Source organism: Buteo buteo, chromosome 8 (assembly GCF_964188355.1).
Source record: "Buteo buteo chromosome 8, bButBut1.hap1.1, whole genome shotgun sequence".
NCBI classification, from domain to species: domain Eukaryota; kingdom Metazoa; phylum Chordata; class Aves; order Accipitriformes; family Accipitridae; genus Buteo; species Buteo buteo.
Window position 1 is genome coordinate 31,174,511 of NC_134178.1, and position 17,573 is coordinate 31,192,083.

Genomic DNA, 17,573 nt, shown 5'->3' on the forward strand with positions numbered 1-17,573 from the left:
TCATAGCTCTCAGCTCACCCAGGAGATGTTCCCTGTGTCACTGTCCTTGCTGGTTGTCCCAAGTTGGCATTGCAGAGCTTCTTTCTGTAGTAAAGCAATTATCCTGCTTATCTTCTACCCTGCAGAATTATGGTTATTTGAAGCAGTTAGTTGCAGGGGTGGTGGTGGTGGTGTATTTTTTTACTTTTTCTTTTTAAATCTGTGTTAAAGAGGACTTTTGGAAGCATCCTGAGGGCTGTGGTAGTTGCCACAATGAACAGATCACACTCATTTTCCACCATTTCCCTTTCACCCTGGGCAGCAAGCCAGGCCCACTCTAGGACAGTTTGTGGAAGGAAGCAAGCCTGGAAAGAAAGGCGGATATTTCTGCAATGAAGTCTGCTTTCTTGAATAAGAGGCCAAAGTCCAGTATTCCCTGAAACCAAGTTGGTTGCCCAGAGGCACCTCTTCTGCTGTCATCTCCAAAACTTGCTTCAGCCAAGCCCTTCAAAACCTCTCTCGCTCCTCCCTGCATGACCCCATGTCTAGGCAAAAGCATCTCTGCGACTGGCTTTACCCCAAGCATGGTCTGTGTTTGCAGCCAAGGCTCTCACCACCTTTTTCATCTGTGCTTTCCTGGACAGGACAGAGGGAGGTGAAGGCCCCCCCCCCCCGTCATTACCACGGGAAGTCAGGCAACAAGTGCGGGTCACCACCCCACCAGGGTTAGCCAGACACAGCAAGGCAGAAAGCGCCCTGCCGTGCCTAGGGCGAAGGAAGCACAGAGCCAGAAGCACCCGCTGCCACTGGGTGCCCATCTCCTGCTGCAGACATCCAGCCAGAGTGAGCGCAGCAGCCCCAAGCATCCTGCAATGGCAAGTGTTTCCCTCGCATATGCATGTGGGGTCATGCAGTGCTGCCTCACCAGCAATCGCTGCTGGCCAGGTCCCAGGCAGACCTCATGTGGCGTTTTCTGCCCCTGTTTTGAATGCCCCTGTTACAGCGTATTATTTACTGCCCAGTGACAAAGACAGACATGCACCTGGGGACTGAGAATTAGGGTAAGCCCAGAAATATTCCCCACTCAAAAAAATGCCTGCTGTCATTACAGAGAAAAAAGTGCTATTAAAAGAATGAGAGACTGTTAAGGGGTTGGCACTGGCCCAAAATGAACATGGTTGAGGGCCCCAGAAGATCCTGTGGAAAGTCACCTTTGAACCTGGGGGGCAAAGAGAAGGTGACTAGGAGAAGTGAAAAATGAGAAGTCTAGATGTTCCCATGCAGCCCCATTCTGGGGACAGCTGTAGGATCTAGAACAGGGGCACTGCCATGTTTAAGAGGGTGCATCGTGCATTTTTAATGTTCACCTTCCAGCTCTTGGCCCGACCGCCTCGTAGTCCTGAGGCAATGTCCCCCAGGGTCTAAACCAGTACATAGCTCCAGTGCTGCAATACTACCCTTCACAGCCTCTGCAAATAGGAGCCCTCAACCCTGGGCTCATCCAGAAACGCACATTTTTTTTAGTCAGAAAGAATTACCCTTTTTTTCCAGATGAATATGAAGGAAAATTCTGAGCCTAAGCAAGTGCTAACCACAGCGTCGAAAACATGGCAGGGGCATGTCAGTGAGCTGCTCCAAGGTGGTACTTTCCAGGAGGCATATCCTGGCCATTGGTCCACCGCAGCCTAAATTTTCATTAAATAAAAAAATACAACAAAAACCCCAGAAAGGTGCAACACGGTGAGTCTTTAACTCTTTGCATGGCTCAGCACCAGAAGGTCATTCTTGCAAAGGGAGAGCCCTCCTCCGCGCACCATGGGGTGAATCAGGGCAATGTTGTCCTGTACCATCTCGGAGCTGGAGGTGCTCCCTGACGGAAAGCACTCTCCTCACCCACCTCATGGGCATCCCATGGGACTCGCACAAGGAGATCCCTTTGGGATCAACGCATGCATCCAAGCCTGAAGACTGCTGCTTGCCCCACCCCAAGTTTGCAGCTTCTTGCTGATGGTTCCTGCTGCTGGCTCATCATCCTCTGTCTGTCAGCGAGGAGCCCTCAACATTTTTCTGTGACATCTTCAGATGTCACTTAACTGCATTGCACGTCATGGTTTCAGTTTTTAGGAAGCTGTAAGAGCTCAGGAACCAGGAAACAATTACGAGATCCAAAGATCTCAGTGCCACAGGCATTTTGTGCTGATGCAGAGGCGTTCTCCCATCTTCCTGTCCGTTTGGGGAATTGTGCAACTTTCCTCTCCGCTCTTCTGCCCTTCAGGCTGCAGCAGAAGCCGCTCCTCACAGATAGCCACCCAAAGGTGGGAGGGGTTTTCCCTCTCTCAGGCCAAAACCTTAGGAGAGAAAAACTCCTCTTTGCTTTTAAGCATTGCACCAAGCCGAGTAAATTCAGAGTTGTCCTGTATAAAACAAAACAAAGCAAAGAAGCAGAAAAGGTCAGCAGGCACCGCTGGCAGTGCTGAGACTCTGGCAGCTTCTTTTCCCACTTCCTTTTCTCTTACTATTTTCTCTACCAGATTTTCTCAGACTCCACATTTGCAGCGGGGTGCAGAAGAGCAGCAGATATCTGAATGGGCACAGCATACCAAACCACCGCAGCTGCCGGGGTTTGCTGATGCTCCCGCGCAGCCCTGCGCTCTCAGCTACCTGAAATCCCCCGGGACCCCGCTCCAGCCACCCGCTCTCACTTGCCCCCAAATTCCCCAGGGACTCAGCTCTGTCCCAACGCTACATTTGCGATTGCCCTGAAATCCCCCAGGACTGCAGCTCAAAAACTACCACTGCTTTCTCTCATAGGCACAGGGGGGATTTTTTTTTTTTCCCTTCAAGTAAGAGGTGCTGGTACCTTCTGGGGTGAACCGGGGCTCTGGAGACCTGGTGTGTGGCATGTCAAGCGATGGCTGGTCGGTAAAATGGTTCGGCCTCCGCAAAATGCAACCCCAGCCATGCTCAATCCTGTTTCTTGCTCCTGCTTCCTGCTGCTGTCCCTTCCTTGCGCATTCACTAGACGCCCTCGGCCACCTAACCACCACCATCCTTTATATAAAGGATAAAGCAAGGCAACCGGATCACCAGGCGCCTCGAGACGCGACATAAAGCAAAGGCTAGTCCTGGTTTGGAAGAGGCTGGGGTCACCAGGAGGCTGAGCTGGGCCACGCTGGGGGCTGTGGGGAGAGCACGGCCCCAAAACACAGAAGGACGGGGCAGGCGCATAGGCAAACACTCCCGGTAAAGGCTGGAAGCTCCGCTCAGGCTGCAGTGAATGAATGCTGAAAAAGGAGGGGAAAGAAAAACCGAGGCTGGGGAAAGCCCCCCAAGGTCTCCCCCCAGCACAGATGTTGAGCGGGGCCTGCGGACCCGGCCCTGCTCCCACCCAGGCTGGGGCTCAGCCAGGAGGAGGGGGGCTGCTCACGCAACGAGTGAACGGTTTCAGCAGAAAAAGCAGGGGAAATGCTGAAAGCGCCTTTCATTTTTACTTGTTTTAAAATCAAATAAAATGGTTCATTTCCATGCGGTGACTTCATTTCCATGCGGCGGCTTCATTTCCGAGTTGACTGTCGTGCCTCTGAGGGTGCCAAGAACGAGGCAGTCCCCCAGTGAAAGAGAACACCCGTCTCCTCCCGAGCTGCCGGCCCCGCGGCCCGGGGACCGAACCCTCCCCCTCCGCAGGGGACCGGGCGGCAGCGGGCGGGGGAGAGCGGGGCCCGCCGGGAGACGTGCCGGGCTCCTGGCGGAGCGGCCCCCTCGGGCCCGGCGGCGGGAGGGCTCCGCGGGGCCGGCTCCGGCGCCGGCTCCGGCTCCGGCTCCGGCTCCGGCTCCGGCTCGGCAAGGAGGGGCCTCCGCCGCCGGACCGGTCGCGCCGCCCCGGGGGAGGCCGCGGAGGGTGAGCGGCCGGGCGGAGGCGCTTCAGGCCGGCACCGGCCGCCGAGGCCTGCGTACGCCCCGCCGAGCCGCATGTCCCCGGCGAGCCGCCTGCCGCTGCCGAGGAGGGGCAGGCCCCGGCGGCCCCTGCTCGCAGGGCTGGCTGCGTAAGTACCCGCTGGGGCCGGGGAGAGGACGCCTCAGCCGCCGGCGCGGATCCCCGGCTCGGGCTCGGCCAGCCCTGCCGTCCTTCCCGGCCTCCGCTTCTCCCGAGCAAGAGGGCCTCGCCGTGAGGCGCAGCAAACCCTGAGGACGAGCGTGGGGTGGGGGTTTTTTTTGGGGGGGGCATCGCTGAAAGTACCCGCTGGGACAGCCAGCTCTGCCTGACGAGCACCCGCTGGTGTAGCCGGCCTGTGGAGCAAGGCCAAGTACTGCCCAGGCCCCCCGTGCTTATTGCCTCTGCCAGGCCCTGCGAAAACAGACGAGCTCGGCCTCACGTTATCCCCAGGGTGCGAAAGCTGCTGGGAGCTGATCTAACCTTGCTCATGCTGCGCTCAAAAACGTGGTGAACGTGGGTACGGTCATGTAACCTGCACACGTTTCTGCAGTCCTGCCCTTGCTTGTCGGTCCGTTACCCGGCCGTGATGTGCAGCGTCCTCCTGGATGGAGGTCGTGGCCGGCTGCCCCGGCCCAGGGCTGGGCTGCCCAAGAGCTGCCATGCCCTTACCCACCGGTGGGTGCATGTGGCCAGGGGTCCACAGGGGAGCACGTGCTTTGAAGAAATACATCGTCTGAGGGAGACACAGGTGCTAGGCTGGGTATCCAGCCTGCTGGATCTTTGCAGTAGAGGCTTGTACTGAGCTGGGAAAGATTCTATTTTCAGTCTCCCTGTCTTTTTTTTCACAGAGTTTTCTGCATTGAAGCAGTCCTGGGGCAAAAATTGTGTCCTAAGGCAATGGAAAACTATGTGGCGTCGATGGTGCTGAGCGCAGTTGGTGACACGCTGGGCTATTACAATGGGCAATGGGAGTTCCTGCAGAGTGGCCCAGCCATCCACAAGGAGCTGGCGGAGATGGGGGGACTCGGCAACTTCAGCATCCAGGGTTGGAAAGTCAGCGATGATACAGTGATGCACTTGGCCACAGCCGAAGCCCTGGTAGCTGCTGGGAAAAACCCAAGTTTAGCACATCTCTATTCCCTGATTGCAAAGAACTATAAGGAGTGCATGAATGACATGAAAGGCCGAGCTCCAGGTAACCCCTCTGTAATACTGTCTGGGCAGGGCTGTCCTCTCACTAACATCTCTCCCTTTCCTGCAGCTTGTTGCTGAGGCCCTGGCTCTGCTTTGGCTGTTTATAGTGTTAACTATTTCATGTAACGGCAAAAGTTTTCCACACCCAGTACCTGTTTCAGGATGAACTAAAGAGAACACAATAAGGCAAGCTGAAGTGGTTTGGGCTTCTCTGAACTAGACGAAAAAGATACTGTTTTGCCCACATTTACAAAACATTTTTACAGGCATGTTTGAGGCCTGGCCTTGAACTTGGGGGAAGGTGCTGGCATTTGTGCTGGGGATGTGCCTTTTCCTACACTCAGTGGATGAAAAACGCAAATTCAACCATGTATAATGCACACCCTAAGATGCTGTGTTAAAGCAACACATTTAAATAGAGAATTAATGCAGAACTTCTCATAGGAAATGCAGTAAATTACACATAAAATATATTTGAAGGCACAAAGATCCTTGCTTGGAATAATTAAGTTTATTAAACCCCAAGTCTACTTCTGGCTAGCTCTGCATGTCCACTTTCTGTGACAGGACAGTCAGGCCACAATTGCCTTTTCTGAACCCTGTACTTGATCATCTCTCTTTTCTCTGCATAGACACAATGGTGCTGAGTTTGCGTCACAAGCAGCTGGGACTGGCAGTGTGTCACAGTATTCAGGAAAGGCGCTTGGCAGGCTGCAGCAGCCAAGCCGTATACGACATATTCCTGTAGTTCCTAGTTCACCCAGGCCTGCTGACCCAACTCTTCCTTGAGGACCCTGTCTGTCTCTGCGCTTATGGCCCAGCCTCTTCCAGATGCTTGAATTAAACTTAAATTGGAGCTGCTGAGGCTGGGCCTCTAATTTGACTAGTGCAGGCAGCACGAAGTATCCAGGAAGCACTTACATTCAGCAATCCTATGCAAAGCTTATACATCGAAAAGAAATTGCCTAGACATGCCTATCTGGAGTGGCCAGAATATACAAGGAATTTTCTGGCTTGACATTAAACATGGGAAAGGCCAAATCCTGCATTGCTCTCTTAGGGCCACTGAGCATGGTGTGACAGAGCTGTGCACTTCCAAGGTAAACCAGGTTGGAAACTTGAGCAGGAATTTATTCTGCTTACCTTTCCACAGTGACCTCCTACCTTCTTCCTCCTGTGAAGAACTAAACTATCAGTATTCTTTAACACAGATAGTCTCAGTTGTTGGAGTAGCCTAATTAATAAAATATTTAGGAAGGGGGTAATGATGCTTGGCAGGATAGCAGAAGTCAGCAGGTTAAACTTCCGAGAGACTTGCTGCTGTTTTGGCAATGGACCATCTTATAGTTCCACCAGCTGATGGGGTCTGCCAAGGTGGACTAACCACAGCTGGCAGTAAGACAGCACCTGGAAGCTATTTTTGCCTCAGCTATCTAAGTGTGGTGACTAAAAGCTGAGATGAAAAGGAGAAGAACCTAAAATTTAAATGTTTGTAATTAATAGCTAAGGCTAATAGCACACCTGCTGCAGTCCTGTGAGTAACTGAGCTGCAATATGCCCCAAAGGAGTTCCCATTTAGAAGTGAAGAGTTTTAAAGTAAATTTGCTATGGACACTAATTGGAGTGACAAGGAAAGGTCAAGTTACCTAGGTAAACAAAGAAATGCAACTTCCATGGACACTTGTAACATTTTGGGGGAAGTGGGGAAAGTAACATGGAAAAAATTGAAGTCTGTTGGGGATGCTCTTGCAACAGTGTCCTGAAGTGTTTCTGCTGCAGCTGCAGGAAAGGCACTCTGCTCTGGAGAGCTTAAATACTGACACTTAACAGTTTAATGCCCACTGAGGTACTACCAAAGGGAATACGTAATCCACATCCTGAAAAGCTGCCTGCAGCCTGGAGTCTCCATGCTATATTGATAAATCCTAATGCTAGAAGTTGCATGTCAATAATTTCTTTCAGCCATTCGGAGTAAATGGATTTTAACTGAGAACATAACCCAAGGTGATGCTGTTCTGGCCAAAGTAAGTACTCACTGGGGAATTGCAGCCCTTAAGGTTGAGAATGGAAAGTTGCTGCTGCAGCTTTCACCCAACAGAGAAGAGATTCCCCCAGAACAGTGGGGGAAAGTCACACTGCTCGCCCACACAAGGGAGTCCAGGCCTGAAAACCAAAACCCACAGTAACAAAGGGATTCCCACAATGTTATGAGTCATCAGATGGCCACAGCAGGGTCCCTCAAGTATGCAGCCCCAGGAGAGAACTCACTGTTTTAATTCAATGGCAGGTTCATCCCTACATCCATTATTGCTATTTGTGATGTACTGCAGCCCCAAAAATTCATTGTTCTTTGCAGATAACGAAGCCAATTAATTAAGGGACACAAGCATGGACATACTTCTTTTTTCATGGTACAACTACATCTGCCTCCACAGCTCTCCAGGAAACCTTCTGCTTCAGAACTCTGTCTTTCGGTCCAAGTTCTCTCCATGTGGAATTATTTACCACTATGTGGTCGTTTTAACTCACTTTTTTTATGTGTGTTGATTGATCCCAAACAATTGTTATTATCTGTGCTCATTAAGAGTCTAAGTAAGTGGGGTGGAAGCCTATTCCAGAAATAGCATCCAGTTGTGCTTGAAACTTTTTCAGGTTGTCTTTCTTCACACACTGCTTTTTGCTTCTATTCTTTCCTTAGACCAGTACCCTCCTCAGGTTACTTTTAGTTTCTTACTCTTAGTACAAAGGATTCCTAACTAGGATTTGGTAGATTTCCAAATCAGAACTTCCTGATTCAAAAACTCCTACAGCAGTTTTGGGGTTTTTTTTAAACCTGTTTTTAAAAAAAGACCTGACAACATGATTTCAGGTTAGTCTTCCTAAATCAGCTTTCAAATGTTTTAGTATTTTAACTGTTTAGAAGCATGAGGATAAAAGTTGTAATACTACATAAATCACAAGTCTTAGCTGTTGTATACTGTTTTACACAATTTTTTCCATTTGCAGGTTATCAGTAGTCATCTCCTAAAGTAACATGCACAGACTTAAAGCTGCAAGCAAATTGTATTGCAGAATAACCAGTCTTTCTCCACAGTTTAAGCCTTGTCATCTTCCTCATTTTCTTTTGACTACAGTTAATGCAAGAACAATCTCACTTTTTATCAAGGACTGAGTTGCCTGGTCTCAATCTGCCCAAAGATGTCCTGAAGAAATGTCTTTCTCAAAGTTCCAGCAAGATTACTGAGTTCGTTTTGCTTTTGTTATGCAAATTTTGATTTTAAGCTACCTTACTCTCTTTGCTCTCTCCCCTTCCCCTTGTCTTCCTGGCAGAAGGTCTGTTTTACCAGGAACATATGAATAGGGTAATCAGCACAGCTTTTAAAAAATGTAGCTTTGTTTGAGATGTTTTTAATGTCCTGTTAGAGGTTGTAAGTGCAATGCTTAGTATAGTCAGATTTTTGAAAAAATGCCTCAGTTTTCTGTTAATCATCATGAAGTTGGAAATTACACTGGTATCCCTCTTAATGATTTTGATACGTAGCAGCCAGCACTGAATTAATAAACTACATGAAAAGCAGATTTAGAGGCCTGAACACGTTCCCGCTTTGAGGCATCACAAAAACAAACTCCCAGGCAGTTCAGTTAGAGGTTGGTGGCGATCAGTCCTCGCAGAGCCCGGTGCTGCCTAGACCAAATGCTCTGCCTGCTGCTTCTTCCAGCAGAGAAACGTGGCCCTGCAATTTTCACTCTGTAAATCACTGTGAAGAAGGATGCGTAAGGAACACGTGGATAGATCCAGCAGTTGGCTGGCTGTGTGGCACCGCAAAACCAGCAGGTCTCATCTACTGGGAAGGGTGTGACAGTGGTGAGCAGATGGTGTGCCAGCACAGCATGCATGGAGGAAGCTGGTGAAATAGCAGGTCTGGTTCATGCCTGGGTTCAACTGTAGGCAATTCTTGGGAACTAAAGTGGCCTGACATTGTGGGCTGCGCTGATCGCAACTCATTTTTTCCAGTGCGGGAGACTTGCATAGGTCATTTCCATTCTCAAAGTTGATTTCAGTGACAGGCTTGTGCAGGGCAAATAGCCCCACAGCTACAGGACTGAGCTGCTTTTTCAGCCTGAGACAACCATTCATTGGGAGCTGGTCCACCTGTTCACACTGCACAGAGGGCTGTAACCTGCACTGACCTAATAAGCCTATAATGTAACAACACTGTTGGAAAAGAAAGACACTGAGGACACTTACACCAGCACGTGAGCTTATTCCCGGCAGCAGCCAGCCATTATTTATTTTTAGCATATGTCCAGAAGCCAGTCTTAAAGCTATGCTTGGATATGGAGGTATTTCAGTTATAAGGGTGCTGTAAATGCCATGTGCAGGTCAAATAGACTGCCATATACCAAATCCTACTGCCAAGCATATATGTGAAAGTACGGAAGTGAAGAGCTCTGCAGAGTGCTTAGTGCAGTACCTAGCTGCGATTAGCAAGGTCCCAGAACATGGTGATTGAATTGCACCAAAGGTAATTGAATTGTAGAATTAGGTGAAGTTTCTTGACCAGGCTTCTTGCTTGCTACTTGATTGTATTTAGTTTGACTTTCAAAGTAACAGAGCATCTGCAAGTTTATCAGCTACCTGTCCCAGTTAGGCAGCAAAGTACAGGAGCAATGGTCTAATTTTGGGTGTGTGAAGATGCCAACTGCTGCTGTTACCTTATGTGTCAGAGAGGACTGGGCACGCTGTGGTTAGAAGACTAGTCTTTTGAGTCCACTTTTGCCATTGTCCAACACATTAAAACTTAAATGAAGTTGCTTGAAACCTGCCCTTGATTTATCTTTCTTGCTGGAAAAGAAGTATTTCAGATTTGGCCAGGACAGAAGACTAGGAGAAAAAGGCAGGGGAGAAGAGAATCAAAGATAATTTAATGTTTCAAACCTGTTACCTCTTCCTTGCACACAAGCATTTGGGCATAGCTCTCAAAACACATTTCACGGTCTTGGCTGGGGAAGCTGGCTGGGCTCTGAAATTTGGTTGTGTGTGTGGAGATGGCTTTATCCTATGAATGTGCTGGACTAACAAGTGAATTTCTGAAGCAGCAGCACTGGAAGAAGCGGAGTATTTTCTTTAAAAAGTAAATAGCAGAACTATGAAAGAGATGGAGGTGGGCATGGGGGAGTTATGGTGTGGCTTCCCACCAGAAGTGAGGCAAAATTGGACTAGGGTGTCAGCTCAGAGCAGGAGAAAACTGAGGAAGAGGGACAAAGTATATACAATCTTGAATTGAGTGGAGCATGAAAAGTCATTATTTCTTGTAATGTAACAGTTAGAGGGGAATTTAAGAAAATTGTCAAATGGCAGTTTAAAACAAAAGGACATGCTTTGCATAACAAAATCGTGGCTACCATGGGATGTACAGGGAGTCTGAAGGCATGCATGGGTTCAAGCTAAGGAGAACAGCTCACGGTGGCTAGGTCTGCTGGGGCTTATTGAACACACCGCTTTGGATCCATCTTCTGATTCAGGCAGGCTGTGCTCCTCTGTCTGCTGGAAGCCAGGTGGGCCCTCTTGGGGAAATATTGTACTTACCTCCTTTTTTATAGTCTTTTTGTAGTTCTGTGTTAGTGGCTGTGTTTGAAGATGAGCTGGTAGGCTGGACAAACCTTTGGTCTCACCTAGTACACTGGTTCTTCAGCTTACTGAAGAGGAGTACAGTAGTAAAGCCAGTTATGCAGACATGTTGTGGTGAGGGAGATAACTACATTCATCGCTTTCTGATAAACTTGAACTGCAGCAAGGGAGATCTGGAAAACATTTCCTATTGGTAAGGCAGTGGGAAAGATTCCTGGGGAGCTTGTGGAGTCTCTGCCTTTAAATGTTGTGTAAAGAGGCTAAACAACTAAAAAAGCAGAGGTACTTAGCCTTGCCTTGGGTCAGGGATCCTCCAAACCTCCTTTTTGGTTCTATTTATATATCTGTCTATCTAGATATATGTGTACATAATATACCTAATATATATATAGTATATATATTTTGTAAGTTATTAAATAAATATAATGAAATGTAAATATAAACAATGTAAATAAATCAGCAGTGGAGTGTTTCTTACCCCCTCTAGACTTCTAAATTATTTTCACAAACAGGAATTTTCAGGTCTACTTGGGAGTATGCAGGATGCACCAGCAACTTAAGGCAAGATACGTATGTGAGCAGACAACTGACGCTTTTAAAGGGAAGCTCATATCCCTTATGCAGAGTAATGCTTCCTTCCCCATTACCTTGCCTGTCTTTTCTTGGTTCTCAAGCTATGTGATCCTATGTCCTACTGATGCATGTTTCTGTTTCTTTCTTTTCTTTCTTGGGCTCTGCTGCTCCTCTCCAGGTGCCACGTGTAAGGAAAATGTGCTGAAGCTGGATCCGGAGCGGCCAGATGGCTGGAGGATCCCATTCAGCCCACGGGCAGGAGGCTGCGGGGCCGCCATGCGCTCCATGTGCATTGGGCTGCGTTTCCGTCACCCCGCTGAGCTGGACACCCTAGTACAAGTCAGCATCGAGAGCGGCCGAATGACCCACCACCATCCTACTGGTTACCTGGGGTCCCTGGCTTCGGCCCTCTTCACGGCTTTTGCAGTGAACGGCGTGCCCCCCCCAGCCTGGGGGAAGAGGCTGCTGGAGGTACTGCCGCGGGCAAAAGCCTATGTGCGGGACACTGGCTTCTTCGTGGAGGAAAACATGGGGCAATGGTGAGCTGCACTCCCAGCACTGGGTTTTGTTAAAATAAACCTCACGTACAAGAGGGTGAGCTCTGTTTATACTTAAGCTTCAGTAATCACATTTTGGTAAACTCCTAGAGCAGCACATGCCTGCTATGGGACTGAATCAATTCAGAAAGTCTTTGAAGTCCCCCAGGGGAAAAATACCTCAAACTTATTTAGAAAAAAAAAAAAAAAGAGGCAAACTGTGTTTGGGTCATGTAGTTGTAACATTTTTTGGATCCAGTATGAGGTACCTAGACTTGTCATCTCAAGCAACTGTGACCTGATGAAAGATGGGAAGCAGGGCTGGGAAACAGCACCAGGCTTAGGGCTGAGCTCAGTTTGAAAGTTATAACCAAATCTGGCTGCAGATTCAGTGAGGCTCTGTGCACAGGGGCACAAACAGACAGGGGTAGAGGTACTCTGAATTTGGGAGGATGACTCAGTTCTCGCTCTGAGCCTTGTGATTCCTGTGCAGTGCGACAGCAGCAGGTGCTGGGCTGCCTTCTCCCATGTGGCTGGAGGGAGGGGAAATCTAACTCACTGAAACACGTCCTTGTGCCTCTTACTGTAAATCATGTCCGTAGTTTGACAAATGGGAGACACCTACCATTTTGTCGAGCCATCTCTCCGAGCTTTTGATGTAGCATGTTTTCAGCTGGCACACGGCGTGTCTGCGGACAGCTCGGGTATATGCTTCTGCCATGGGATATCTCTTACAGCCCCTCCATCCTGTCTCCTGTTTTGCAGGCATTACTTTGAAGAGCAATGGGAAAAATACCTGGCGGAGAGAGGCATATCAGGCGGGGTCTCGCCGCCCACCTTCCCTCCCAAGTATGGTGTGGAAGAGAGAGACTCGTTCTACACCTCACTCAGCTACGACGGCTGGGGGGGCAGCAGCGGGCATGACGCCCCCATGATCGCCTACGATGCACTGCTGGGTGCAGGGGACTCCTGGGAAGAGCTGGCTCACCGGGCTTTCTTCCACGGGGGGGACAGCGACTCCACCGCCACCATTGCGGCTTGCTGGTGGGGGGCCATGCACGGCTTCCGCGGGGTCCCCGCCTCCCTCTATGCCCACCTGGAGTACAGGGACCGCCTGGAGCAGGTGGCCAAGGACTTGTACCACATCGCCTAGGCGGGGGGGTGGCAGGGCCCCCCAGGGGTGCGCTTACCACACCTGCCGCCCCTTGTTCACTGAAGGTTTTGCAAAGTCGGTTTGCGAACCCACTGGCTTACAAACGTAAGCCACAGCCAGACCTCCTTTTTCTGTTTGTGTGTGTTGGCTTCACCAGGGAGGCAATTCAGAGCTAGCAATTAGGGGTTTGTGGGTGGGGGGGAGCAGTTACAAGGTGGTTTGATGGGAGCACACAATGGTCCCTCAAGCAGCCAAGCCCTGAGACATCCCTCCTCTGCTGCATGGTGGCTGCACATTGTCTGGGCCTTGAAGGGAGCAGGAGCACCCACTGCAGAATTGCTAGCCATGCTCCAGCAGCAGGACAGGCAGCAAAACCCACTCAAGCTGCCCCAAGCCAGGATCCTGCCCTTACGAGCATGCCAGAGGGGGTCAGGGATGCATGCCTGACTGCAGGGATTGTACATGGGCTGGCAGCGATACCTCCCAGCAAACCCGCTCACTGCCTGGTACTGTCAACAGGGAGTGCCAGGGACACCACTTGCCATATAGGACTGAGCATTTGTAGAGCTAAAACCTCTGCTCCTTAGCACAGGGGCTATAGCAGATTGACCTCCTGGGGGCAGTGGGCAAAGAGCTGTGTCTGGGGACAGCAGAGTTTTCTCATACAATTATTTTAGCAAAGGATATTTTTTGTTTTAAATCAATGTGGAAAAAAACCCAAACCCAACCTTATGGCTGCGTCAGCAGTGCATCTTGCACAATGTCACAGCACTTTTGCTATACAGGTAAGAATGTATCACGCTACTTCCCTATTTCAGTCAATGTGGGAGTTCAAGACTACTGACCAAACCATTATTCAAGGTAGAAGTGGGTAATGAGAATTAACAGGTTGCATTTTACATCAACTTAAGCAACTTCTGTAGTGAACTATATTCTTCTGCTTACATCAAGGTTACTAAAGATCATTTGCTTACCATTTGCTATGGATAATTCCATAAAGTGTTTTTTTTTCTTCAAATCCAGACTATGACACAGCGAAGTACTTCCTTACTATTTTCAGAGCAATTTCAAGAACGGTGTATCCCATTCAATAAGTAGACCTGACATGCCTCTCTTAAATGTTATGTTCTATTATGGGATGAATTGAGGGATGGGAAGGAGAAGTATGAAGAGCCAGAGGGTGCAAGGTGTCTGCAAGCTCCAGCCTGCAAGAGAGAGGAGATGCGCTACTGGGCCGGGAGGAGAGTCAATGCATCAGGGAACAGGGGTGGTGGGAGAGGCTGCCTAAACATGGGAGTTCAGCACACCTTTATGCAGGGACTGCACATAAAAGCATAATGAAAGCCCAAATCTGACAAAAACCAGCAGCAATAGGATTCACAATTTCAACACAGTTTACTACAGCTCTCAGGTGTGTTGTATAAAACATGTTTTAGTGCAACATAGTACAAAGTTTTTGCTGTGTTTTTTTTAAAAAAATCCCAAACATTTTTCCACATCATGCATGGATAGGGTGTCTCTCTTCTCGGGTTCGTTACAGAAAGTTACAGCAGAGAGAGTGGTTTGAAAAGCTTCGTGTTAAAACTCATTACAGGAAGAGTCTGCCTTATAAAAACATAAGTTTGAGACTGGGCAACACGCCAGAGCAATGGAGAAATGTCACCGGCAAGGTAGATTCAGGGACCACCGTGGGGGAGACTTCCCGGAAAAGCCTGGGCTCAGCGTAGGAACCGCTGGGCTGGGAAGAGACCCGTTCCAGCCAGGGGGAGGGGGCCATGAGACAGCCGTCCAGCAGAACCCTGCTCTCAGGCAGACACACTGCCGAGAAGGAATGTGGCTTGTATGCAGCACAGTACTCTCCCAGGAAAGAATGGCTCCCACCGACTTCATTTTCTCTTTTTTCCGTTAAAGCTGAAATCAGTTGCAGTTCCTGCCTGGGAGCAGTATGTACAGGAGATACTACATTTACGAAACAATACCCACTGGCTGCAGTTGCTGCTCTTTGCACCTAGGTTCTTCATTCCCATTCACTTCTCATCCCACTCCTCTCTTTGCAGACGCCTTATCCAGAACGGGAAGACAAGTGTGTGGGTGTCTGATACATATATATATATATATATAGGAGTGTGATATTATGCATATGCTGGGGCCAGTAAGCAGTTATGTTCCAAGGAGGCAGACTTTGCAGAGGGAGGAGTAAAATTTGGGCTTCCCAGCGGAAGAAGAAACCAATGCCGTTCTGGTGGAGAAGCAGAGGTGGCTGACTTCGATCACCCTGGCACGGGATGGTCCGCGGCCATGTGGGTCCTCTCCCAGCTGGGAAAGGATGTGTGGTGCAGATCTCCCACCTGAGGCTTTGCCACCTCTGAAACATCAAGGCATCAGGGTCTAACTGACAAGTGCTACAGAGCATCTGCTGAGGTCCCCTTCTCTTCACAAAGAGCAGTCCAACCCTCCTGAAAAGGATGGCAGCTGTGGGTATGGCACCTCTCTCACACAAGGCGGGGTGGTCTTGCAGCTGTGCCCATCCACCCCTGTTGGCTTCAGCCATGCTGCAAAAAACAAATGGCCGGATTTGCCAGGAAGACATCAAGGAAGACAACAAAAGGCCATTTTTGGCAAATATTTTCTTCCGCCAGACATAACGCTTAGGGCGTATAGGGGAGGAGGCGGTTTCCTCCACAGGACAGGGCAGGGGTACTTGGCATTACGGGGTATGGGAGCTCAGGTGCTCCACACGGCTAGAGCCCTGGTTTGGTTCACGAGAGCCATATCTTTCACAGAAAGAACAGCATTTCCTGCCACAGCGACTGCCTAGGACAAGAGCAGGTGACTTTGCCAGGAGGGGGAGCTTATGGAGAAATGGTTTCTCCTCCTAAAGCCCCAGAAACGAAAACCAGCAGATGCACGAACACACACAGGGGAAGATTTCTCTTGGTCCATGGGGGCAGGGAAGCCCCCAGGGTGCCGGTGCGGTGCAGGCTCCTTGCCTTGTCCGAGCTTGCGCTGGGAAGTAGTGCAAGCCACAGGGAAACTCGTGACATGTGGCGGTGAACTGCATGTCCCCGCTGCGTGGCATGCCTGTAATTGGGCTTGAACCTTGGCTGAACCATCCAGGGGCCGTGAACTCAACCCATGGAGCTTCCCCTTTTCCCCTTCCTAGAGTCATTACTTTGGTCATGTTGAAGTCTTCAGAGACTGGATCCAGCCACCTGTCCCCACGCGACTGGGGCACAGAGGGGACCCGCCTCATCAGAGGTGGCAGCATGGACACCAGGGAGGAGCACGACTCTGGGAAGCTGGACCGTACAAGGACCCTCTTTGCTACCAACAAAGTCAGGGCTTTCAGGTGTCCTCCCTCCATCCCCCCCTTCAGTTCCTGGAGACAAACTAAATTGCTTTTGTCCTGACCGCAAGCGCACCGAATATTCAGTCTCTCCAAGACCTGTGAACGTTCCCAAAAGGTGAATTGCTCCCTCCTGAAAGAACAGTAAAATGGAGGCAAGAAGATGCTGAGGCTACAGCCAGTCTTTGAGGTGGACCTCCCGATAGCCCAGCTAGCCCCTCCAGAGGTGGACCCAACTTTATCTGTTTTGGAAGAGGGAGGAGCTAGCTCAGCACACCTTGGGAAAAGACCTTCTTCACCGTGGCACCGAGTCCGAGGAGGAAAACCAGTCTGTTTTGGAAAACACATAACATTTACTTCCAAAGAGATCGTCCCAGGACCAAACACCCCCTGGGAACTCCTCGCTGTGTGGAGGGCGGGGGAAGCCTACAGTTCTTTGAGTGACCGAAAAAGAAATGACAACGAAAAAGTAATGGCCCAAAAGACAGCAACTGATGGGAGCAAAATTAATCCGAGAGGAACATCTGCTATATACAGCAAGCGCAGGGACCCTCTGTCCATTGGGGTGAGGGGGTGCGTTCCCACAGGCGCTGGAGGAAGCCTCGGACCTTCCCATCTCTGCTGGCTGGGCGCTCCGCAGAGCTCAGCTGCCATGTCAGAGCACAGACATTGAAAGAAATGAAACAAGAACAACAAAACCCACTCTGTTTCTCCGGGTTCCTGGTGTCTCTGCTTCTCTCTCTTACTGCACGTCCCCCCAGGTGCTTCTGCCTCTTTAGTCCATGGTTCCTGGGTGGATGCTGAGGACTGGCGGCTCAAGGCAAGTGGGAGAGTAGTTGAGGTGAGGCTCTTTGATCCACAGCAAGGGGACCCCATTCTTGCCCTCCGAGTTCTTGCTGGAGTTTCGGCTCTTGAACCGCACCAGGAGGATGGTGATGATCAAGATGCCAAAGATGGGGAAGGGGTAGAAGAACACAAAATAGAAGAGGGCGTCGTTGGAGCAGATGACAGACTGCAGGGTGGAGCCTGGAAAGAGACACAGGACAGTCACATTTCATGGCTTCTCTGCAACGCAGGGCCTACAAACTTCTTTGGAAACACACAAAAGCAGATGCTCATTGATCTGTGTCAATGCAGGAGGTAGGGCACTGAGAAAAATACCAGTATCGGAAAACAGAGCAGCAGAAGAAAGTTATTGCAGGGCATGTTTCGGCTTTATCCCCCCA

At 49.9% G+C, this 17,573-nt stretch overlaps 2 protein-coding genes across 4 annotated transcripts in view; one reads left to right on the plus strand and one right to left on the minus strand.

Moving 5' to 3' along the window:
- Positions 1-3,645: 3,645 nt before the first annotated feature.
- On the plus strand, positions 3,646-14,023 carry ADPRH (ADP-ribosylarginine hydrolase). Its single transcript, XM_075033990.1, has 4 exons — positions 3,646-4,022; positions 4,762-5,108; positions 11,491-11,851; positions 12,614-14,023. Exons 1-4 carry the CDS (start codon positions 3,949-3,951, stop codon positions 12,999-13,001), a joined length of 1,170 nt encoding a protein of 389 aa, XP_074890091.1. The 5' UTR covers positions 3,646-3,948; the 3' UTR covers positions 13,002-14,023.
- A 191-nt stretch (positions 14,024-14,214) lies between these two features.
- Positions 14,215-17,573, minus strand: part of IGSF3 (immunoglobulin superfamily member 3) — a 101,439-nt gene continuing 98,080 nt past the window's right edge. For all 3 annotated transcript variants that reach the window (XM_075033987.1, XM_075033986.1, XM_075033988.1), the window contains one exon: positions 14,215-17,373. In XM_075033987.1, the coding sequence (XP_074890088.1) occupies positions 17,123-17,373 (251 nt within the window). In that variant the 3' untranslated portion in view covers positions 14,215-17,122. The remainder of the gene's footprint in view (positions 17,374-17,573) is intronic.